General features: G+C 44.4%; 1 protein-coding gene across 21 annotated transcripts in view; it reads left to right on the top strand.

The window, feature by feature from the left end:
* The window catches only part of KALRN (kalirin RhoGEF kinase), a 661,801-nt gene that overhangs the window by 343,226 nt on the left and 292,655 nt on the right, over positions 1-25,920 (top strand). For 16 of the 21 annotated variants that reach the window (XR_014303322.1, XM_082700867.1, XM_082700853.1 and 13 more), the window contains 3 exons: positions 6,157-6,365; positions 9,556-9,730; positions 23,602-23,797. Coding sequence is in view for 20 of the 21 variants with exons in the window: in XM_082700867.1 (XP_082556993.1) it covers positions 6,157-6,365; positions 9,556-9,730; positions 23,602-23,797 (580 nt within the window). In the remaining variant the exon portion in view is untranslated. The remainder of the gene's footprint in view (positions 1-6,156; positions 6,366-9,555; positions 9,731-23,601; positions 23,798-25,920) is intronic. The other 5 variants (XM_082700868.1, XM_082700854.1, XM_082700851.1 and 2 more) reach the window with 1 other exon arrangement.

Below are 25,920 nucleotides of genomic sequence, written 5' to 3'. Positions count from 1 at the left end.
TCAAAGATCATGAATAGCATGAGAAAGGGCTTGTAGTGTAATATATAAGAACACTGTATATCCAGCACAATCACAATTTTGATACACACATAGGATAGAGACCAGAAAGCAGTATACAAAGAAGTTAAATGTATGAGTGATTTAATTTTCTTTTGCATTCTTTTATTTTATAACTTTCCTTCAGTGACATGTTTGATTGGAAATCTATAACAATCCCAATTAATGTTATTTTACAAAAATAAAATTTGTCATCCCCTTTGGAGAGAAGAGCGACACTATAAAGAGAGCCGACAAACATGTGTTGGGACCTTCTTATGTTCACAGAGCCTCAACTATTCGTATCTATAGTGCTGAACTTTCCAATAGCTTCTTTTTGCCTAGGGACAGGAGGGAAGCTGGCATTTTGCTGGTCTTGAGAGCTAGGGAGAATATAGGGAGAAGAATTTACCCAAGTCCTCACTTTCTTTGTCCAGGGAGAAGGCATTTGTAGCAAGTGTCATCTGCTCCACAGAGATTGTCCAGACAGAATTCTCTTTCCTTGGGGTTTCCATGGAAATGCTGCAATTTCTGGGCTTTCAAAATATCCATTTTTACATACTTTTCTAGTAATAATATGAGAGTCAAATTAACTAAAGAATGTGGCCAAGATAATCAACCTCGACTCTTTATTACACAGCTTAATTAAATGCCCATTTCTATTTGTTTCTAAACTTGTGAAATCATTCTTCCGTGCTATTTTCTGCTCAAACAGGCACGCATGCACTCACACATACACACACACACACACACACACACACATCCCACAAACACCTCAGACACTCATATGAACACATGGTCCTCTCCCCACCCACCACAGAACCAAAACGAAATCAGTCTTCCAAAGCAATGATGCTTGCAAGAACAAGACAGTTTTGGCCTCCATCTCAATTGCCAACTGTCACGATGTTTGTTTAAGAAATAAAAGCCAGGGGTGGGGGCACCTGGGTGGCTCCTGGGTTAAGCCACTGCCTTCGGCTCAGGTCATGATCTCAGAGTCTTGGGATCGAGCCCCGCATCAGGCTCTCTGCTCAGCGGGGAGCCTGCTTCCTCCTCTCTCTCTGCCTGCTTGTGATCTCTCTCTGTCAAATAAATAAATAAAATCTTTAAAAAAAAAAAAAAAAGAAAAGAAAAGAAAGAAAGAAATAAAAGCCGGTCATCAATGCCAAAGAAAAAAACGATCTCTTCAAAGTGAGGGGAGGGTGGTTCACCCTGTGGAGCTAGATCTGTGAGACATCTTAGGGCTGTGGATTGTCCCAGCACAGTGCTCCACAGCTGTGAACCGCCAATCAGCAGAGGAAAGCGGTACAGACTACCTTCTTCCGTAACCACTCATCCATAAGCCTCATTAGTTCTACAGACCTCCTAGTGTCTCCCTTCCTTGCCCTTCCCTCCCTGCCTTTTTCCATTGCCTCTTTCTCTGCAGGCAGTATGGGCTCCTGAACTCCCCGGTATACTTTTAGGACTAACTTCATGTAGTACGTTCAAAGGCTCCATCCACTGCACCTTTGCTAAGGTTCTAGAACTTCTCAAATTAGGTCCATTGTTTGAATACACGTATTTGGGGCCACAACCACATGTTTTCTCTGAGAGGAAGAACACATAAAACCACCTAAGTGCGTCTGTCCACATGGACCGAGTAATCCTTGCCAACCAAAGAGCAGAGCCCTGAAGGAATGGGTCCCTTCACTACAGGTGTGTTTGACCAAGAAGAGCATCTGGAAATGTCTGAATCATGAGAGTCATTCTGGAAGCAGTGGATTGAAGGAAAAGACGCAGTGCTAAAGTGTGGGACTCTCTTTACACAGAGGGTAAAAAGGATCATCCTAGGGGAGAGAAACCAAATGGAGAACAACAGGATTACCTCACAAACTCCATGAGTTTACCTAGTTTTGGCAGTCATTGCTTGTGGTAGCTTGAAGGGAGAGACCATTCCAACTGGGTTTCACTGACTGCCTGATAACTAGTAAATTACTAATAGAAGTGGCACTCTGATGTGGATTCTTTTCAAAGCAATCTAGGCACACTCTTCAGGGCTAAGTCAGATGGACACATACACAGAAGAAAACCAACAGGACATTCAGATGGGAAAATTGTAGCCTAGGAAATTGAATATTGGGCCTTACTCATAGTTTAGGGACACTAATGTTCCTTTTTGTCTACTTTATGTACACCTCAGAGGTCCTTATTCAAAAAATCGTATTATGAGCTTACGATTTACCTGTGCTGCTCCTATGGTCACCTCTGTGGGTGTGACCTTGTGGGATTGCAAGTGGCTCACAACTCAAGCTTTCTAGGTTGCTAATAGTGTCTTAACTTGATATCATAGCTATCCTTAAGCTGTTGCTAAAGTTTCTGGACTTTGGATGTCTCTGTGTCCAAGCTGAGACTACTGTGTTTTAGTTTAGAAAGCCATTTCTTTGCTATCCTCTTCTTGACATCAGCCTTTGAAGAGAAACCATAGCAAATTCGAGCTGGAAGGGATTTTAGGGATAAGCTGCAGAGCCCATACATACACATGCCTACACGTGCACACACTCACCAGTTTCAATATAAAGTAGTTGAAGTAAAGTCGTTTTCCCTGCTCAAGGAGTAGCCAAGAGAGGCAGAATCAAGAATTATCACCAGTAAATATCATTCAAGAGCTCCTTTTCTTCTGTTTGTTTTCATAACAGAAGGACAGATAGAGAAAGAGGTCACTAATGTTTTGCCTTTGGTGCTGTAGTCCCCTTCCCTCGCTCCAAGACAAATTCTCTTTAATCACAAGCAATTTTGTTTGATATTTTATCCTCCTGAAGGTAGACCAGTGCTTCTTTTCTTATCAGCCCGCTAACCACTGGGCTGAGCTGCACCGAGTACTGTCCTTCATCATTTATCTCTTAGCTGATTTTCCTTAGCAGCAAGTAGGTTTGATTCTGCCTTAGACAAATTTGTTTATAATGTAATAGAATATGTGACTAGAAATGTGAGAAATCAGTTTCAATTCACTAGTCAAAGACTGTTTGGGGGGGAGGACACATTTTTCTAATGACAGTGACCTCAGACGTCCCTAGTCTTTCCCTAGTCCCTTTGTGTGTAACACTGATGTCTCATTTTTATCTGGCAGTTTCTATGGTCGGTTTCTTTACCCCTGCTGTTTAGCTGCATCACCATCAGGAGGAGGGAGAGCCATGAAGCATGGTGGATTTCCTCAGAAAAAAAATGATGCTTTCTTCCCTAGACCTACAACCAGAGGTGTTCAAGTTTTATTAAAAATAAGAGAATGGGGTGCCTGGGTGGCTCATTCCGTTAAGTGTCTGACTCTTGATCTCAGCTCAGATCTTGACCTCAGTGTCATGAGTTCAAGCCTCACATTGGGCTCCACTGGGAGCTGGGTGTGGAGAAAAAAAAAGAAGAAGAAGAAGAAGAAGAAAAGACCTCTAAGCTATGAAGCCATTAAAATAGCTTAAGGATGGTACTGAGAACAGAATTATCTTAAATCAATTAAAATTCTCAAGATCCCTATAAGCCTCTTTTCTGTCTCTTATTCCTGTAATAGCAAGTACCAACCTTACCCTGATCGGTCTTCTGTCTCGATGCCTGTCCTCCCTCAACACATCAAGTTTCTTTTCAAGTCTTCTTGTTTCTTCTTTCTTTCAACTTTCTAATCAAGTCTTATATGACTTGTTTGGTATCTACAGTTTTTATCTCTCTCTTTACATCCTCTTTTCCTTTCCTTTTATTTCCTTTCCTTTCCCTTTTATTTTCTTTTCCTTCTTTCTTTCTTTCCTTTAGAAATATCTAGACTTTCCAGTCTCTAGGCTTTCCTTAGACATCCCAGGACAAAGCAGCAAAAACAGCAAAGAGAGGCCCAGCTCAACCTAGCCTACTGAAAGACCAAATCTGGTGTTGATCTTTTACTAATTCCAAAATGAAGGAGTACTTTAAACTTTCCTGCTGCCTTCTAGTGGGAACTGGAGGTGGCTTGCATCAAAAGTATCTTTTAAATATAATACCTAGCACTTCCTCTATGCTAGGCACTGTTTCTAAATGGTATATATAGATACAGGTATCTATATAGATAGATATGGATATAACTCACTTATTTGTGTATATGTACATACACACATACACACACATGGTACCAACTTATTAGTAATATTAATAAAACTACATACTATTATTATCGCTCTACTGATAAAAGTACATACTATTATTATCACTCTACTGATAAGGAAAACTGGGGTGCAAAGAGGGTAGCTTATTTGCTCAAGGTTGTCTAACTGATACATGGTAGAATTGGGGCTTGAAACTCTTAACCATTATGCTCTACTGCCTGTCTGTACAGTAAGTTTTCAGAAAACCCATTATCTTTTACCCAGGGACTTCAGCACCTGTAGAAAAAGCTTTTGTTCTCTAGGCCAAATGGCAACATGAAATAACATGAACCAACAGCGACCAATACCCTGAACTTCCTGGTTTCCTGGTTTCAAACCAATTTTAAATAAGTACATTCATACATTTAGGAATATGTATCCCAGCTTCCATGGTCTGGAAAACTTGCTGTCTGTTTTTACAACAAAAAAGGGTGGGGTTTTTTTGTTGTTGTTGTTGTTTTTGTTTTTTGGTAAAGGAAATAAACTGAATTACAACTAGATTGTAAGCTGCTAAATGACAGGAACACTGAATAATAGTAATTTGTATCCCTTAGGGCAATCATCACAATGCCAAGGGCTTATTAATAGTTTTATGTGTTCAGGGGCACCTGGTGGCTCAGTCGTTAAGTGTCTGCCTTCGGCTCAGGTCATGATCCTGGGGTGCTGGGATCAAGTCCTACATCACGTTACGTGTTTTACACATGAAGTCATAGAGAGCAAAGGATGGAATGATTTATTCAAAGGCACCACGAGTTAAAAGATTAGGCCAAAATCTACATCTGATTCTGTCTCCCCATTTTCTCTCCATACTATTTTTTGTTTTGTTTTGTTTTCTCCCTGGTAGAGGCCTGAGCTTATCTTTCTAGCTAGCCAGGTGAAGGTTCCCTATTTCTAAGCAAGCACCAGACTCATCTTTCCCTTCCTCATTTTGTGAGCATGCTTGGTAGGAGTATTAGAAATGGAGCCCTGTGGCAGGCCATGGAGACCTAGTTTCAGTATGAAGAAGAGTTATCATTACATGAGTTTTCAGTAATTCAGTCCAGCTCCTCATCATTTCCAGTACTTATTCTGTTCACAACATTATACTTAGCTCTTTTAAAGTTGCCTGACCAGTAATATCACCCTGGCTGCATTTCAGTGCTTTGAATGTAATGGGGGAAATGTTGCATCCTTACCCTAAAATTAAGATAAGCTACATTTTTAGCATTCAACCTTCTAACCAACCTAGCACCCCTGAAAAGACCAAAATAGTTTAGCATGACACATATTTTTAAAATTTTTTTTCATATTTTAAAAATTAATCTTCACTTGGTTCTCTTTTTTTTAAGATTTTATTTTTTTATTTGAGAGAGAGAGAATGAGAGAGGGAGATCATGAGAGGGGAGAGGTCAGAGGGAGAAGTAGACTCCCCACCAAGCAGGGAACCCAATGTGGGACTCGATCCCTCGACTCCATGATCATGACCTGAGCTGAAGGTAGTGGCTTAACCAACTGAGCCACCCCAGCACCCCTTCTTCATTTGGTTCTTATTGAGCAGCCCATTCCTTTTTGCATGTTTCCAAAGTCATGGTACATTTCTAGAAATCAACCTCTAGTGGTCTGGAGTATGTGCAGCCCTCCTTTCTGAAAGATGAAATAATATATGTCCCTCAGCAATCCCCTGTTCTTCCTAGTGTCTCCAAGATGAGTGATCGCCCTGCTCTACGAAGGCAGGTTTCACTGATCCACAGGGAAGTGAAGCCTGGGGTGGTTCTCATCCTTAGGGAACAGAAACAGTGAACTTAACAGAGTGAATTTAATGGAGTGAACTTAACAGAGATGTATAATGAATTTAAATGTAGGTATGCCAGTGAGAAGGACAGTCTGACATCACACTGACTGGTGGAGGTTAGGTTGCATGTCTCATGTCTGACTTTCTGGCCCTGGCCCCAGCCCTGACCTCTCCTGTCTGCCCTGCATGGGGTCTCTGCTCTTTCCCCCACAGTTGTGGACATGGATGGAAGACCTTCAGAAGGAGATGCTGGAGGACGTTTGTGCGGACTCAGTGGATGCGGTCCAGGAACTGATCAAACAGTTCCAGCAGCAGCAGACCGCCACTCTAGATGCCACACTCAACGTCATCAAGGAAGGCGAAGACCTTATCCAGCAGCTCAGGTCAGCGCCTCCCTCCCTAGGGGAGCCCAGCGAGGCCAGGTCAGCATGGGCAGTGCTCTCCAGTGGGAAATGCCCTCGACTAGATGTGAGATAAGTCATGTCCCGGTCTTGGCTCAGCCACAGCCAGCTTTGTGGTCTCTTGTGAGCTTCAGTCTCTCCATCTGTCAGATATAAAAATGCCTGTGCCATACCCAACTTGAGTTAAGGATGAAGTAGGAAATGAAGAAGCTCTGATGTTTCAGAGAATTATGTATTATTCATAATGTTATTCAGCAATCAATAAGTAACACAGACACAAAAATTAACCACATTCAATAGGAAATAAATAGCATCTTCATGAAGAATTACGGCATAGTTGGTTATGTGGGGAAATAGCCTTTATGGAGTCCCATGTTATTTGGCTTCTGATCTTGGGCTGAACCCTGAATGCTAGTACTCCAGGTGGCAAAAACAGTTGGCTTTGGCTCCGTGGGGATCTAGAGAGTGTGTGTCCCTATCCCAGTCTGCTCTCCATTGCTCACATACAACCTTTCCACCATTCCTTGCTGCCCAGAAAATACAACTCCCTCTCTACCAACCTAAACAAACATAACCAAGAAGGAAAATCCTATCGAAAACCTTACATTCATTTAGAATCACCCACAACATTGCCTCCTTTCTGTGGTCATCAATATCTAGTTTCCTCCTGTCAAGGGCACAGACTCCTCAGATAAGGTGTCACAGGCGGTGAGCCAGCCCTCAGCACCACCTCTGGGCACAGGTGCTGTATAAGTAGGACTTGATAGTGCTAACGATGTCTTCCGCCCCCAGGGACTTGCTCTGTCCTAGAATCACTGAGTGTTGGGACCTCTGCCAGCCCTACACAGAAATAATCTCATCAGCAAGTCCCAGGCCAGCCCTGGGGCCTGAGGGAATTACTTCAATTGGAGAGGGTTCCCCCACAACCCTGTTACTGGTTGTCCAATTAAACAAACTTACCTTGAGATAGCCTCAACACATTTTTTCTGTTGGAAATTGTGTCTATTCCAAACATGCACGTGGGATGTTTCTGAGTCCTCCTGGTGCATACTAATAAGACAGCCTCTCCCTTCTTTCCCCAGTTCATCTTTACTAATATATAATATATGAGTTTTGTCTGGCTATCTAAGAAACCCTACTGTTACTGGCTTCTGAAAAAAATTCCAAATAGCAGGCTGTCACTTAAGCTCTCTGGCCCTCAGCTGCTTCATCTATGTAATTAAGGGGGTTGCTGTAGGAGCTCTGTCAGGTCTAGAATTTTGTGATGGTTTTGTGTTTCCTCTCCAAATGCTCTTTGTAAGCTTAGTGGGTTTCGTTCTGTGTGGGCTGGGTCTGTGGGGGAGACCTCTGCTTTCACCTGCCAACCTTACATGATGCCTAAGGGCCAAGGGCTACTCTGTGATGGCGAAGGCCTGTTCTATAGCTTAGATGCCATGGATTTCCAAGAGGACCCTAGCTAGCTGTGTGACCAAGAACCACTGGGGACTGTGTGCACCCCTAGTAGCCTGACTCTAGCCCCAGCACGCGTCCTTGATTTCAAGACCCGCCAAAGAGGAAAAGACGTGAACCATGCCTGGCAGAGAGGGGCAGATGCCTCCTGCCCAGCAGAGCACACATCTTCTCTTGGTCTCTGTGACTTCACTGGCACTCATCATCGAAGCATCTCAGACAGTTTGGCATCATCTCTGGGCCTCCTAGTGAGTGTGACGCTGACATTGGTGCTGTGCAAAATGTTCAGAAATCCTTCTCTTCCTTCTGGAAGCTGTGTGATAGAAAACAGCCTGAGAGGAGCAGTCAGAACAAGCATATCCTTCCAACAGCAAAGTCCTCAACAAATGCATAAAGCAGAGCATTGAGTACCTGCCTTATGCTCCATTCCTGGTTGGGTGTGGTGCCCAGAGAGGCCGGTGTTGGGAGCTCTCAGAATGGCAGAAGGAAGGGTTCCTGACCATGGGCCTTACACCACTTCAGAAACATTATGAACTCCGACACAGCTGCTTCTGAGACAGACACAGGCTGACAGCCTGCTGATGATTTTGCCCTTTTCTTCTGACTTCTTACAGTGTATAAGAAACCAGGAAGCCACAAGATAATGAACGTGCCCCTTTATTGCAAGCTTTAGGGCCCTCTAGAATCTGAACGTCTCGACACCTGTAACTGACCTATTATAATGATCTCTTTGGAGGTCTCACCACCCCCTCACTTCTCTGAGAAGCTCAGTATGTTTTCTTTTGGTTCCCCTCTATAACCTGTCAGCTCCCCTGCCACTTTAGCATAGACTCTTCTGCTCAGAGAGCACAGGCCTCCCACCTGCTTGGCTGGGTTCCTCCTTTTCACGCCCAAATCAGAACACATCCTCTTGGCAGCCTTGCTGCTGCCCCAGCCTAACGTGCCCCTACCCTCTACTCTCCACAGCTGGGCCTGGGCCCCCATCAGCACGTGGCACTTCTCACATGTCCTTTCAGGATTATAGCCACTCACGCAGCATGTTCTGGTCACTGAGCACATTCACAGGCACTGTCTCACTTGACAGCAAAGCATGAAGTGAGCAGGGCAGGGCATTACTAAGTGCCCTTGTCAGGAGGCTGCTGGGACTCCAGGAGGTGATGTCCCCAGGCCCCAGGCCCCTGTGTGTCAGACTGGGGGCTCAATCTGTGCTTGTGACGTCTAGATCCCATGCTTTCCTCACAGCAGCTTGGAACCTGTGGGAAGCACAGGCTCTGCACGGTACTGTGAAGTGGAGGAGAAATTTTGGTAGCTGTGATCTCATTTTATTTAAACCAGAAAGTGATTTTTTTATTTGCCTTTAGTTTGTCTACTCTTATGTGTTGTGACCATTGTGTTTACTGTCATGCGTGTGCACGTGTGTATGTTAAACCCATGTGTCCTAGGTTGCATGTATGTGTGGCACCGCTCCGTTTCCTTAACACATTCTGCCTCTGAGAGCCCTTTGCCTGCGTTCCCTTGTCTGATCCCTTTCTCCGCCGGGAGCAGAGCGGCTAGTCTTAGCGCTGCATTGCGGGGAACCTCAGAGAGGATACATGAGTCATCGGTTCGCCTGCTCCAGAGATAGTCCCAGGGTCACAGGGGGAGTGTGAGAAATGTCCTGAGTGACCCAGCTCATTCACACCCCCCTTGCTCAGAGGAGGAAGACCTCCTGCCCTCATATCCCTTTAACATGGCCAGGTCTTTCCCCCCTCCTGTGCCGCAGGGACTCGGCTGTGTCCAACAACAAGACGCCCCACGGCAGCTCCATCAGCCACGTCGAGTCAGTCCTGCAGCAGCTGGACGACGCCCAGGTGCAGATGGAGGAGCTGTTCCATGAGCGCAGGATCAAGCTGGATATCTTCCTGCAACTGCGCATCTTCGAGCAGTATACCATCGAGGTAGAGGCGGGGGCGGGGCACGCGGACGGAGAGGGCGGGGAGTCAGGGAAAGTCCTGGGGCGCCACCTAGGGGCCTGCTTCTTGCTCAGGGGCATGGCCTGGGGCTGGCAAGGGGGCATTGGGCAGGACCCTAAGGGAATTCTAGGGGATGGTGCCTGAGGATCCATTTGCAGAGTCAGCAGATTCCCAGTTCACGTTCTACCTGGTTCCGTTCCTCTGTCCTCATCTGCTCTGCCAGGCAGAGAGCTTCTCGGTTTCACTTTCTGTCTAGGAATGACTTTATCGAGAAAGTTTTTGTTGGGGTTATTTGGACCCTTGGTACATTGGTTCCTAAAAGACCATGGCGTTTGCTATTTGAGTTAGCCATTGGGTCCTTTAGCTTCAGGAACAGGTAGGTGTTAAAATTCAGAGGCCTCCTCAGCTGATGACTAGAGGTCAGGAGCTAGATGAAATCACAGAGCAGTCAGGAAATCAGGAGCCACAGGGAGGAAGACCTTTTCTTTAATTTGCTTTGTGCTCACCAAGAAAGTAAGTCTGTGCTAAGGCCATCTTGGTTCATCTCATGGACTCCTCAGTTCCTCTGCAAAGGTCAGAATTGGATGTTCTGATATATTTATATCCCCTTTGTGATGCCTATTAATAATGTCTGTTCCACATAATATCCACCTATTATTATTTTCTACTTTGAAACACTAACTAAAGCCAGGCCAGTAGGGTCCCTGGGTTGTGAATAGTGTCCAACACCCAAGGCACTTTGTCCTTTTCAGGGATGGGAAGGGTTAAATTAAAGAGGCTCTATCTTTGCTCTCTGCTGGTGTGGTATGAGGGAAAGCTGCTCTCCACCCATCATTTTTTTAAAAATTTGTTGTGCATTCCAATGGGCTCCTAACAGTTTGGGCTTCTGGGTGTCTGGGAATTATCTTCCTAACAATATCTGTGGAAACTTCATGAAACTGGTTTGGAAGGAAAGGACTTTTTTTCCCCCTCTAATGTTGCAGTTCCCATATCCCAGTCCCAGTCCCAGGCAGGACCAGAGAACTGTCCTGACAAAAGATGCTCTTTTCTTCAATTCTGTGACCAACAGGGTTTATATTGACAATCAGAAATATAAGAAGAAAGCAGTCCTAAAGTAATCCTTCCTATCCATTATTTTCTTAATGATCTGTCTCTTCTTATAACCACACCTCTACCTTTCCTTCCCTGGAAGCCACTGCAATTTCTTGCTTAAGACTACCTGTTCAAAAAAAGGGGCGGTCTGGATAGTTTGTGACACAAAGGAAAAGAAGAAAAGATAAGTCTTTAAATCTATATCTTGATTATCCTTCCAACTTATTCTATAACTTTAGGTGAATTTATATGTACTTTTTACTTAATTTACTTTGAATCTACACTCAAAAGGATGTCAGGGGGAAAGTACTATTAAAGCATAAGTTGTGGGACACCTGGCCACCTCTGCTGGAGGTGTGTGTAACTCTTGCTTGATCTCAGGGTCACGAGTTCAGGCCCCACACTGAGTGTAGAGATTACTTACACAAACTTTAAGGAAAAGAAATGTATACTTACAAATATATATTGAAAGAACGATAAAAGTACTAGTGGAAAATTAGAGATTTTGGCAGGCAGGAGAGAGAATGTGGTGAATTTCATAGAGCTGGGGTGACCAAGGTAACAAAGACAGGAAAAGGGGTGTATGAATTGTTAATCTCTGGTACTCGGGAGTGAGGCCCCCCAAAATAAACAGAGTTCCATTTGATTGCCAGGCCCAGCCCCAGGCACTCCCATCATCTCTCCCCAGCTCTGCTGTGCCTGCCGAAGGTGAATGTATCCCTTGGGAAATCATGAGAGCAGGTGTGGTGATTCTGCTCTTGCAGTCTCTGTTTACTCTCCTGTCATTCCCAGTCCGCATCAAAAACTGCTTAAGTGGGGGCACCTGGGTGGCTCAGTGGGTTGGGCCTCTGCCTTTGGCTCCGGTCATGATCTCAGGGTCCTGAGATCGAGCCCCGCATCTGGCTCTCTGCTCAGCAGGGAGTTTTCTACCCCCTATCTCTCTGCCTGCCTCTCTGCCTACTTGTGATCTTTCTCTCTGTCAAATAAATAAACAAAATCTTAAAAAAAAAAAAAAACTGCTTAAGTGGAAGGAAACCATCTGAGGGTTTGGATGTTTGGGTTTTATTTTGTTAGATGACATGGTTTTGAGGTCACAGTTGCTGGCTTAGTTGCAGAATGGGGTTGATAGCTTCACTTTGCCATGAATTGCACCCCTGACATTAGCCGGAGGGGGTGGCGGGCATCACTAGGGTGTGTTTGCCTATAGCGGTTCTGGGAAAATTCACTCTCACTCCTGAAAAACAATCCAGAGGATACATCAAAATTATCCATTAAAACAAAAAAGCAAACTGCAAATCCAATACTTTAAAACTGGCTCCTATTTAACTGTTGCACCAGAGGAGCTTGCTGTTTCAGTTACAGGATTTGAATTCTTCAACCTTGGTGTTGTATACAAATGCTCTCCCCCACCCCCGCAGCTCCCATACCACGCAATAATGTGAATAGTTGATCTGTAGTAGAGAGCAAAAGTGGGGACATCGTATGAGGGTCTCATAAAATGAGGGAGATAAAAACAGTGACTTGGTTCACCACCTTCTGGTTTAGGAAATGACATGCAGGTTTTAGAAGGGGTTTTGTGCCCCATCTGGGGTGTGGCCCAAAGCTTGGGAAGTGCTGCATTTCATCCCAGATCAAAATGGAAATCCTTTCAACCCTACGAAAAATTTCTGCTTCAACTCAGATTGTCAGAAGTTATTTTTGAGGGTGATGAGATTATTTCAAATACCAGCCAGTGTTTCACTCACGGGGGGGTGGGGGGGGCGGGTGACAAGCAAACATCTAGAGAAGAGCCAGAGTGGGAAACCAAGGGTGGCTTCGGCAGTAAGGGGCATGTTGAAACTGACATTAGCCAGGACAGGGGCCGTCTCTGCAGAACCTTCAGCTATGGGGTCCTTCTCTGCAGGAAGGCATTTGATGGACATACTCAGAATTCCTGGGGATTACTGAAAACCAGAGCAGGCCTGCACGCCTGACATCTGGGAATCTGAGCATGACGCCTTAACCATGTCACCGATGGCTGAGATGGGCTAATTAATTTAACAATTAAGATAGTATGGGAATTGCTGTGCCAGGCTCCTTTCCTCAGTAAGGTGTGTGTGGCGCCCACAGGATAACCTGGGCTGAGGTCACAGGGCGTCCCCACCAAGAATTAAGCTTACCCAGATGTAGTGGGCAACTGCTCTAAAGCCAGGACTGCAGCTGCATTCCTGACAGACCATCTTAACCTCCATGGAGACTAGATACAGTGACCCATGGGGGAACACAATGTTCTGTAAAGTGTTTCCTATACTTTCAGCTTAACCCCATGAAAAAAGTTTTATATGAAATGGTTGTGATGGCAGAGACATTTTACCAAAGGTGAATAATTACACTGTGGTAGTAGAAATATGGGTGATATTTCCTTGCTATTGAAGCTCCCATGCATTTCAAAGTTTTCTACAATTGACCAGAATGATCAAAAAGAAGTTTAAAAAAAAAAGTTTTTAGAAGCAAGAACAGGCCAGGAGTCTCCAAACTCCTTTGATCGTGTACTCTCTTAAGAAATTTTTTTGAACTTGCAACTCCCTATCTTTGCATATATTAGTTTATAAACGGTACACATGTTCTATCACTGGCTCATAATCTCAGAACTCAGGATACCCTTAGGGTGAAATTCAGATTTTTCATTAGAAGTTTTGGTTCCATATTTCAGATTGCCTCCTTGATCATCTCTAATTATTTTTTTGGCCTGGTTTCGTGGCAGTTCTGATTAGATCATCATTATTTCTTTACCCCACAAGGTGGCCAACAGAGAGTTAAAAGTTCTCATGTGCTTTCATGCATATTATTGTCCTCAAACTGCAGTTTCTTTGCAGGAAACTTGATAAGCCATGCGTCTTTCTGTGAAGCTTAGTTAAAAGTAGATAATAGATAAATCTGTTTAACTGGGTGCTTGTAAAGAGCGATAATTTGAACTCCCCTGAAAGCAACAGGATGAATGAGCCACCCTCCTGCTCTCCTGATGGCGCCCTCTCCCACCCCTCCGGCTGCTGGTACTTGTAGCAAGATTCCAGTTTCAGTCTGTCAGTGAAAGTCTAGGGAAACATTGCATTTTTTTTTACCGATTTAATCAAATATGTGTGCCTATGATATACATGCACATACAGATGCATATGTATACAGGGAGAATTTTTGTGTTTTCAGTGGATAATCTGGGGCCCCCCCTGGGGCAGGCATACTCACATTATAGAATACTAGAAATGACACCAAGGAAGATACTGTACATAGGGGACTTTATGAAAAATGGGCCACAGTTATGGTCTTTCTTTGAAATCTTTGACTCTATAATCACAAAGTTTGTTCGGTGTACCTGCAAATTAATCTGTGTAATTAGCCTGAGTAAGGAATGGAACGGCCAGCTCTAAATCTACGGAGTTTGTATTGGGACAAGTTGTGGCTAGGCTGAGGCTGGGGAAAAGATAGTCTTTGAGGAGGAATGTTCCGCCTTGAGGACAGACAGCTGATTACAATTTACTGGTGGTCTCAACTCTTCAAGACGCCTTTAGCATTTCATATTTGAAAGAGATTGCCCAAGACTGGCCTTTTGCCTGATAGAAATCCAACTCAGTCAACATTTAGTGAGCACCTAATATGAATCAAAAAGGATGTTGGGCGTTGAGGATACAAACAGTCCTTGCCATTCAGGGCCTAGCTGAGGAGAAACAGAGAAACAGGATCGTCACACAATGTGTTAAATCTGTGGCAGAGAGAGAGACTGACAGTTGGAAGAGAACGCTGAGGCAGGAATATTTATTTAGTCAGGCTGCCCGTGGAAAGTTTCTTGAGGAGATTATACCTGGAACACAGGTAGAAGTTGGTGGCCAGGATTTGGCATCCCCAGGAGATGCTACTTAGCCTCTACTGGGATATCTCCAAATTCTGGAAGTGAGGTTTGGGGGGACAGGGGCAGAAAGGGGAGCTCAGGATTTTATCAGTGTATTGAACTAGAACCTCCACCCTTCTGACCTTTGATCTGAGTCTGCTCTCTGGGAAAACAGAATAAATCTGCTCCCTCTTTTATTTGGCAGCCTTAAAAACAATTGAAAATGGTCATCATAGGCTCCTTCTCCTTTACCTGAAAAATGTTGAGATTATGTAGTTATTTCTACAATCCTCTTGACTTTAAAAATTTGGTGACTGTTTGTCTTCATCCTCTTCATCATCTGTGGCACAGATCCCAATTTATTCTTGTCTTTCTGGATGTGACGTGATTTCCAGACACCCAACTCTCCTGGTTGCCCTCTACTGAGGGCAAGTTAGCCACGCTTTCCTACATACACCTGGGTGTAGTGTGCTCAGGGTGCTGGCACTCTGTCGGAGTGGCCCAGGAGATGGGAGCCTCTTCTGTATTCTGTAAGCTTGTACTCCCTTAAAAGCACCGGGTTGTTTTTTCAAAGTGTTTCTGATACACTGACTTTCAAAAAAAAAAAAAAACTTAAAAAGAAACTTTTATGTATGTTCCCTCTCAAATTGTACTGTTTTTTCTTCTTGGCCCAGTTCGTCATCCTATCAAGGTAAATTTATTATTGGTTCAACGTTGTAGCTATTTGAAATATTGGCCCAGTCAGGCAGGCCCTGTGGTGCTTCATGAAAGTTCTCCTCTGATGATGCAGAGCCATCGGACTGCATGGTTACTGTATTGCCTGGGGATCATCTAAGGACCACATCCTCTAGTCCACTTTCATAACGTGTTCTTCTATAGATACCATGTCAGGCTCTGCAAAATCCATGCTGTGCTCCATGTTCATAAGATACCTCAAGTTCACCAACATAGAAACTATAACAAGAAAGTTGAGATCTATTTGAGATCCCTTTTTGTGGGTTGCTCCTAGGGATCACTGTAACATTCTTTAAACGTGCTCCAGTTCCTTTGAGGAGAAAATGCAGAACAAGTTCTATAAAGTAAACCAAAGCCAACACAAAATATTAATTTGATAGTCTTTTCCAGAATTTTGCCAAATTGATTTCAGCATCATTGTGTGTGTGTGTGGGGGGGGGGTTCTACTACCAACTTCCTTCTTAAATACAAAACAACAATAATTAATCACACAGCTCTCTTATTCTGGCAAGTCACCTGTTTGGAGTAAATTATCAAAGGAGGGAACTTTCAAATCCCTCTGTAATGACTGTGAGCCTGAAGTCAGGTTACATTATCAAGATACAAATGGCGTATGCTTCTTATTTCTGGTGAGGATGCTGGGGATTCAGGAGAGGGAAGCAGATGTAATCTCCAGGATGAGGTATTTAGCTTACCCGGGAGGAAAAACACTGACATTCGAGCTCTGATAAGTACTAGAATGAGTGGACAATATATGTTGTAGGAGCTCTTCAACAAAGGGGAGATCTTTTCAAAACAGATTAGATTCCCACAGGTCTCAAACTCATTAAGAGCCAAAGATACGGACAAAATAACCACTGAGGATCCGATCGAGACTCCTTCAAGGTCAGTCATGATTATACACCTAAGGTCCCTGTTTTATCATGATGTTAGTGAAGAAAAGAATATGAAATTGTTTATAAAAATTATTCAATTACACAGATAATCTACCAGAATAGAAATTAGGTAACTAAACATTGGAACTCATCAATTTTGGCACGTTGCAATATGCTCTTACATTATTTTGCCAAAAATGAGAGACAATTGAGTAGATTTCTTTATTGCCAAATCCTTCTGTTTTCCCAGAAGTTCTTGTGATATTCCCAAAGATCTATATATAGCTACATAAATAAATAGTTTAACTCTTTAGACAAATTTTATATATATTTCTAGAACAGAAAGAAATGTCATGATGCAGATACACCTTTAAAATAACCTATATTAGAATTCACTATCTTGACATTTTATAAATTGATTTTATAAACAAAAAGAACTCAGAAAAGAAAATACTAGACTAGACAAGAAGAATAAATGGCTCTGATATTTGGGTGAATTTTAGTTTCACAGTGGTAACCTGTATCAGTATACAAACCCATTATAGCTCAGATAACTCCTCCCATGCAATAAGACTATCTCTTTAGCAGCCGTATGTGTTTCCCTATCATCGAACACTTGTAGGTCAGCGGAGAATATTTAGCTTTCACTTTTCTCATCTTAATAAAAATAATGACATCATAAAACAGAAAGATGCTTATCTTGCAATTAACAACCCAGGTATTTCAGAGCATCTCAGCACAATGAAATGCCTTGGATCCTTTCTTCCCACTTGGCCCTTAATGTACATAGTGTGGTGCAAATAATTTCTCCGCAGTATGTGATGCTGTTAATAGCATTTTACTCACAGTAGAAGTTCCTTTGCAGTTGGAGTCAGTCCTCTCAAACTCTGCTGCTACTTCATCTTGTCCATTTATGTCATGCTCTAAATCTCTTGTTGTCATTTCAACAGTCTTCATAGCATCTTCCCCAAGAGTAGTTTGCATCTCAAGAAACCACTTTGCTCCTCCGTAAGGAGTAATTCCTCATCCATTCAAGTCTTATCACGATCGCAGCCATTCAGCCATATCTTGAGGCTCCAATTCTAATTCTAGTTCTCTTGCTGTTTCCCCCACATGTGTGCTTACTCCTCCCCTGGAGCCTTGGACCCTCAAAGTCATCCACAAGGGTTAGAATCAACTTTCATCCAAACTCCTGTTAATGCTGTTCTTTTGACCTCTTCCCATGAGTCATGAATGTTATTAATGGCACCTAGAATGGTGAATCCTTTCCAGAAAGTTCCAATGTATTTTGTCCAGATCCATCAGTGGAATCACTGTCTGTGGCAGCTGTAGCCCTATAAAATGTATTTGTTAAATAATAAGACTTGAATGTTGAAAGTACTTCTTGATCCATGGGCTCACAGTAGATGCTGTGTTGGTAGGCATGAAAACAACATTGATCTCATCATATGTCTCCATCAGAGCTTTTGGATGAGTAGGCAGACTGTCAGTGGGCAGTGATATTTTGAAGGAAATACTTTTTTCTGAGCAGTGGGTCTCAACAGGAGGCTTAGAATATTTTGAAAAACTATGTTGTAAATGGATGTGCTGTCATCCAGGCTTTGTTGTTCCATTTATGGAGCATAGGCAGACTAGGTTTAGCATAGTTCTTAAAGACCATAGGATTTTCAGAATGGTCCATGAGCACTGGCTTCAACTTCAAGTCACCAGCCACATTAGCCCCTAATGTGAGCCAGCCTATCCTTGAGAATTTGAAGCCAGGCATTGACTTCTCTTTAGCTTTGAGAATCCTAGATGTCATCTTCTTGCAAGAGAAGGCTGTTTTGTCTCTATTGAAAATCTGTTGTTTAGTATGGCCACCTTCATGAGTTATGTGGGCTCAGTCTTCTGGATAATTTGCTGCAGCTTCTCCATCAGTACCTGCTGCTTCACCTTATACTTTTTTGTTATGGAAATGGTTTCTTTCCTTAAACCTCATGAACAAACCTCTGCTAACTTCCAACTTTTCTTCTGCAGCTTCCTTACTTCTCTTGGGCTTCCTAGAATTGAAGAGAGTTAGGGCCTTGCTCTGGATTAGGCTTTGGCTTGAGGGAGTGTTGTTGCTGGTTTGACCTTCTGTTCAGACCACTCAGACTTTCTCCATATCAGCAATAAGGTTGTTTTGCTTTCTTATCCCTCATGTGTTCACTGGAATAGCATTTTTAATTTCCTTCAAGAACTCTTCCTTTGCTTTTGCAACTTGGCTAACTGTTTGGTGCAAGAGACCTAGCTTTTGGCCTGTCTCAGCTTTCAACATACCTTCCTCATGAAGCTTAATCATTTCTAGCTTTTGATTCAAAGTGAAAGACATTTGGACTCTTTCACTTGAACACTAGAGGTCATTACAGGGTTATTAATTAGCCTAATTTCCATGTTGTGTCTCAGGGAATAGGGAGGCCTGAGGAGAGGGAGAGAGACAGGACAATGGCTGGTTGGTGGAGCAGTCATAACACAGGTATGAAGTTCTCCATCTTACTTGGGTGTGGTCCGTGGTGCTCCAAAACAACGATAGTAGTAACACCAGAGATCGCGGACCACAGATCACTACAACAAATACAATAATCATGAAAAAGTTTGTGATGTTGTGAGAATTTCCAAAATGTGACACAGACATAGAGTGAGCAAATGCTCTGGGAAAAATGGCACCAGTAGACTTGCTCAACACAGGGTTGACACAGACTCTCAATCTGTAAAACAAAACAAAACAAAACAAAAAACACCACAACATCTGGGAAGTTCAATAAAGCAAAGTGCAATAAATGAAATATGTCTGCACAAGGTCAATACCTTCTTCAACCCATGGTCATCATCATCCTGATTGCCAGCATCTTCAAATGATTTGGAGAGAAGGACAACACAGTGGGATTTCCAACTTCACAGGTGATAATAGAGAACCAAATAGATGGGAATAGACCATAGGAAAAGGGAAGAAAGATGACAGGTGAGTTTTGATTCAGGCAAGCACAGAATAAAATGTCAGGAGGGGCAGGGGAGACCCAGAAAGTAGGAGGAGCCAGTGGAGAGGGCACCCTCAGAGCAGAGCCCAAGGCAGCTGCTAAGCCAAATCCCTCGGGTCAGTCTGTGCCTGAAGAATGCTGGATTCAGTAAATCTCATCTGGCAGGGAAATCTTGGGCTTTATTTTGAAGTGAGCCTTCCCACTTCCCACTGCCTCTTATCCTTTCTTTCTCTTTCACTCCTCTGATTTCCCTTATGGCTATGGCTCTAGAGTAGACAGTTGTTAGATTAGAAATATTGCCAATGTATCTCTCAAAGAGGTCATTGTATCCTAATGTTCCAATTAATTCAGGAGAGTGAGGGAGACAGGAGCCACTGGAGCCAAGAGGGGAACTGAGTGGGCCGGAGCTGAGATGGACCTAATTGAGTGGAAGAAGAAAGCAAAATGGAGTGATTGAAAGCTGAATGCCCTGTGGGCAACTCGTGTTCCATCTTTCATTCATTTGGTTCAGGCCCTTCTTTTTGCCCTGAACAAATTCTTTCAGGTTTCTTTTCCAAATGGAGTTAAATAGCTGAATGAATTCCCTGGATTTTCTTTTCATGGTCTCTCTATGAGCAAACAAGGCTATGTCTGATATTATGAAATAAGCCAGAGAAAAACTTTTAGGTCTGGGGGTGGTCATGAAGCTCTTCACGTCAGAGGGTGTACTTTGAAGGGCAGTGAGGATTTGAGCAGACTGGGAGAAAAAACAAGAGCGTTTCAAGGCTATCACACCAGGGAAGAGGTTGGAGAGGGCAGGAGCCAACTCTCAGGGTCCGTGAATAACGGGCTGACTGGTTTCTGGAGCAGAACATGAGATGAGGCTGGAAAGTGAGGTTTGTTTATTAACAGTAGGTAAGCTTCAGGTTTAAAAACAAAGGTTTTTAATTTAAAAAAAAAAAAAAGTGCTCTTGCTGTGTGCCAGCCTTGTACCCTGAAAGAAGGTCAGGAAGAAGAAGGCAATGAAAGAACATTTTTTGATAGAACAGAAAAAAGGAAAGAAAATAAACTCCAGCAAATATTAGAAATACACAGATCAGACTATTTCAAGATCTGGGCATTGCTGCTTGGGGGTAATGGGAAGAGTGAGTCAAACAGAGAGAAAAGAGAGTAGAACCTGGGAAGATGGGCTTAGGAATCAGGCTGATCTGCTGAATGGCCCCTTGAAAGTCTTAATCTTTGGGCTTCAAAACAGGCAAGGGCCCTCAGCCTAATGACGTCAAGGTGGTGAGGGTAGAGGAGGGGAGGGAAGAAGAAAGAATACAGAAACACCAGATTCAGAATGCTAAACATATTTCACATTTGGTAGATTCAGATTCTCAAGATGCCAGATCTCTAAGGCTCACTCTCTCAAATGAAGCAGCTCAGCTTTGCTCTGCTTCTCCTTCCTCATAAGGACTCTCAACACTCTGCAGTCTGCAGACTCCCACCTTCAGACCCCTTCAGGGTCCTTCCGGCAGCTAACAGACCCTGCATAGACTCAGTTTCCGGGAAACAAAACAAGAACTAAAATTGAAGGAAAAGACAGGTTCTTCCTTTCATGCTTGTTGTCTTAGTTTTATTCTCATCTCTCTTAGTTTACAGGCCAAGAAGTAGGTTAAAAAAAAAAAACACTGTTATTTGGCCATTGTCAGTACATTTATCTGATAAAGGACTTACCTAGCATATATTAAGAGCTCTTATAAATCCATGAGCCAAAGATAATTAACCTCTTTTCAGAAAAGACGTGAAAAGACAGTTTACAAAAGTGAATACAAATGGCCAGTAAGTGTATAAAAATGTGCCCATCATGATTAGTAACCTAAAACCATAATGAGATATCACTTCATGCCCACCAGGATGACTAAAGAGACTGATGATACCTAATGATGGTGAAGGGAACCTTCATATATTCCCACTGGATGTAGAATTGCTGTTGGGAATGTCAAACGCGCACCTCCCATAGGACCCTATGATCACACTCCTAGGAAACTCTCAAGAGAAATGAAAACCCGTAGCCACAGAAAGACTTGAATAAGAACTTTCACATCAGCCATACTCATAATAGCCAAACACTGAGAACAACCCAAGTGGCCATCAGCCAGAGAAGGGATACGTGAACTGTGGTCTGTCTACACGATGGGACAGTACCCAGCAGCAGCAAGGCATGGACTGCTCATATACATGACAACATGGATGAATCTTAAATGTGGCACATTGGATACAAGAAGCCAGACCTGAAAGAGTACATACTGTATGATTTCACTAGTATGAAATCCAAGAGTAGGCAAAACTATATCCGCAGTGATAGAAATCAGAAAGTGGTACCTGAGGCCTGCCAGGGGGTGGGGATGGGCAGGAATTGACTGGAACGGGGTACAACCAGCACATTCCCTAGGCTGATGGAAATGTTCCTATTTTGTTTTTGGTAATGGCCACATGGATGGATAAAATGAGTCAAAACTCCTAGAACTGACTGCTTAATTAAATATATGCATCTTATCATATGTAAATTGTACTTCAACTTTTTTAAATACAGGAAGGAAAAACATATTTAGAGGCCTCATCTAGATAGGCTTATTCATCCCATAAATTATAAATCTATTATTTCTCTTACTCTTCTCTGTTTAACTCCTTCTCTAGTTAGAGAATGAAGTCCTTTTCAAAGATGGGATACAACAAAACCTTGTCTTACCTGTCAGCCTGCTGGTTCCCAGATCCCCAAGGACTCCCCAGGATAAGTAGATAATAGGTTTTCCCACTGAGCTCCATGGGTTCCTTAGTTGACCTGAAAAGATGTGGGGCAATGAGATGGGAGCCTAGGACGATAAAGATGGTATTTTTACAATTCCCCCATCTCTGCTTCCAAGATAGCAACTACCCTTTCCATAAAGAAAGGTCTTACTGTTAGACACAAATGGAGTCGTGTGCCCCAGATGGCAGCCTCTCACACCAGACCGCTTGCCTTTCCCATCCTAGTCTGCGCAGTCCCAGCGAGGGATGTTAAGTGTGCCATCTCCCAGCTGCCTCAAGCTGGTTTTCTTTTTCCCCCACTCCTGTCCCCTGTTTCCCAGAATGGCAGTGCTGGTCAGCCGGGGAGGTCATGTCCCATGTCAGTGGAGTGGGGGAGACACCATAATACAAATCATTGAGCAGGGGCTCTGGGATTTGTGCCTGGACTGCCTGAGCCATCGTGCCACTGCTGGGGGGTGCGGCTTTCATTTCCTCTTCTCAGACAAGAAGTGATAGTCCCTGTGCCGTGGTTGTCCCAGGGCTACCGAGCAGGTTTGAGCACACGACAGTGGACCTGTAAACATATCAGAGGAGTTCTCTGACTCAAAGATTACGTGACAGTGCTCTTTCGGCTGTGCTGGGTCCTGTTGGGGAGTGCAGCTTTTATAAAAGAAGTGTAGAATTCAGTCTCTCTGGGCATTCACCTCTGTGAGTGTGGACCAGGGGTCACATGAGTGAGGGTGTAGGGCAGGAACCAGTTAGCAAGTTCATGAGAGAGCAGTTTCCATTCATTACGTGCTTCCATCTTCAGTAGAACCATATGCCTTGTGACAGCGTATAATCTGCTTGGGATTTCTAGACATCTGCAGTCTGGTGACACCTTGAGTCACCATGTCCAGGTGTCAGTCTTTGCAGAGAGTATCCTGCATGATCAAATAAGGGAACCATGAGGAGACCCTTGGGCTTGAGGGACACCAGCTCTGAGTGTGTAACCTCCGGCCACTCACAGGTCTCTCCAACCCTCAGTTTCTGTGTCTTGGAAAGAGCGAGGCTCCATATTTGCTTTCTGAAGTTTTCTCCAGTGATGAGATTTTTAGAGTAGCCCTTGTGGTATGGCATACGAAGCCTTTGCAGTCAGAACTGAGCTCTCTCCGCAGGTGTGCGCCTCACCAGCAGGGTGAGCTCTGGGCAGATTGCATCTGTCTGAGTGAAGGCCAGCTTCCTTCTCGGTAAGAGGTACCTGGAGATCTCCCCACTGCCTGCCTCTCCATGTCATGGGGATGGGGTGGTGGAACAGGATGGCATATGCAAAAACTTGATGGACTGTAACTTACCCAGCATTTGCTGCAGTTTGTTGGCTGCGGCTATAGACACAGAAACACGTGGAGAGTGAAGTGACAGGCATGCCCTGGGGCTTCACCTGGGTTCAGGAGTCCAACACCCGCAAAGTGGAGATGGATCCAAGGATGGGCTTGGCAACTGAGGCTTCAGTCTCACAGTCTCTCATGGACCTGTGAGCCGGTCCTGACAGTCATTCCCTTACAGGTGACAGCAGAGCTGGATGCCTGGAATGAGGACCTGCTCCGGCAGATGAATGACTTTAACACGGAGGATCTGACACTGGCCGAGCAGCGGCTACAGCGCCACACAGAGCGGAAGCTAGCCATGAACAACATGACCTTTGAGGTCATCCAACAAGGGCAAGATCTGCACCAGTACATCATGGAGGTCCAGGCCTCAGGTGGGTGAGCTCCCCTGTCCTCCTCCTTAAGACAGGGAGACGATGAAAACAAGCAGGCCAGCCTGACTCCAGCTGGCACGGCCACTCTGCTCATCTGCTTTATTCCCCCAGACACGGGGACAGAGGTATTTGCCACTTTAAAGAAAACTGATGCGTGAGAACTGGAATCACTTGTCTGAGATTGCCCAGTTAGGCTCTGGTAGAGAGGAGGATAGGGCCAGGGTCTCCTGGTGCTGTGCAGAGAATGGGGAAAACAAATTTGCACAGACTCAGAAAAACAGCCTCCAGAAACAAATAAGGCAGGCTCCAGAAGCAGCCAGCCTGCTGTGTGAATTGTATTCAAACCTGTAGATGTTTGCCTTTAACCCCCCAGCCCCTTCTCCTGTCTTCCACCCCCAGAGGGGCTCCTGGTCTCCAGTTCAGGCCTCTCAGAAAGCCCTCCACTTATTTTTTTTAAATCACCGGTCTGTGTGTGTTAGAAGTGCTGATAAAAATTTATGCAGGGTCATAGAATTTTATAACTTCTCAAGAAACCACGGCGGAATCACCCAGATTTCACTTCTTTTCATGTTCCAGCTTTATGCACTGTCTCTCCAGCAAATACATGAACCCTTCCTGGGACACCTAGTGCTCTCCACAATGGCCTTTGGTGTTAGAATCAGAGAGAGCCATGGCAGTCCCGTGTCCAGCTAGTTCAGAGGACAAGAAGTCACTCACAGGGACACATGCCAGTAGAGTGCTGGGACCTGCCCTGCCGTCAGCCTGCCTCCCAGCCCCGGGTCCTCCTTGGCTCTGGTTCTTCACCCTCTGGGAAGAGGCAGATGGGGGTTCAGGCCATCAGCTCTTAAAAACACAGTTGGCCATGTCCCTGTTGACTCTGAAGGATATTTAGAATCATGAGATTCCCAGCAGATGTTAGCCCCCAAACGGGACTATAGGGGACAGTATTTGTTTTAAGGACCTGAAAGAATAAATAACAGCACTCAAAGAGACTTTCAACTCTAACTGGAGGAAAGACAGTCTAGTAAATTCTGTTTGCCTGCTCAGCATCGTCCTTCCGTGAATCTTTGTGTTGCGAACAGCTGCAGCTGCCCGGGCTTGTTTATGCAGTATAGTCCAGGAAGGACGGTTGCCACTACAGAGTCTCTCAGGGTTGGGGCTGCAAGGGCACTGGGAGCTCTTTTAAAAATGGCAGTGCCAGGCCCCAAGCCCAGAGATCCTGATTTAACTACATCTGAATGGGAGTTGGGCATCAGCTGAAAAACCTCCTCGGGTGATCCACGTGCAGTCAGGGCTGAGAACACCAGGCAAGTTTAAGGGTCCACAGAACCTGCCGGCTCAGAATCTCTTGGGGTGGGGCCCAACAGTTTATGTTTCTGCCAAGCCCTCCAGGGGGTGCTGGCGCACCACAAATCTAGGATCTACACACCGTGAGGGCCCACGGACCAGCAGCGCCAGCATCACTTAAGAGCCCATTAGAAAGGTGGAGGAATCCCAGCCCTCATCCCAGATTTACAAATCTGAATCTGTGTGTTAACAAAATCTCCAGGGAAATCATGTGCCCGTGAAAGTTTGAGATACATGCTTGGCAATGGCTTGTACTTCTTCAAGGTTTTATTAGGGAAGGAGGGGGAACCATGATCCTTTCTCTGCAACTGAGAACCTTACTTGGACTCAGGGTTTCACGGTAGAGCTTATGCTCCTGAGGCTCACAATAGCTGGTACCCAGCTAAGGCTAGGGATCAAGAGAGAATGTGCAGGACCTGGGAGAGAGGCTGGGACAGAGAGGCCTTGCAGGGGTGCTCAACCTTCGTCCCTCAGTATTGATGCATCTGGCAGGAGGGGAAGCTGGTCTGCTGGAAACTGTGGCACTTTGTACCCAGGTGCTGGTGTAACCCAGGCAAGCCCCTTTCTGTCCCAAGAGCCAGGTATCCATGGTAACAGAAAGCCAACCAGGAGCTGGCAGTCCCTCAAGACAGCCTGTGACTGTGGGTTAGCAGTGCTTGGCAGCCTTCTGCACCTTGCGGGCTGAATGGGTGAAAACACCTCCAGCAGATGAGCTGCCCACACCCAGTGTCCTGATCTAGAAATGGGCTTTGTCAAAAGAGAGTTGATGGGCCTCA

The sequence above is a fragment of the Mustela nivalis genome (genome assembly GCF_964662115.1).
Source record: "Mustela nivalis genome assembly, chromosome: 1".
NCBI classification, from domain to species: Eukaryota; Metazoa; Chordata; class Mammalia; order Carnivora; family Mustelidae; genus Mustela; species Mustela nivalis.
The sequence above is the reverse complement of the archived record's forward strand: the minus strand, read 5'-3'. Positions and strand labels throughout refer to the sequence as shown.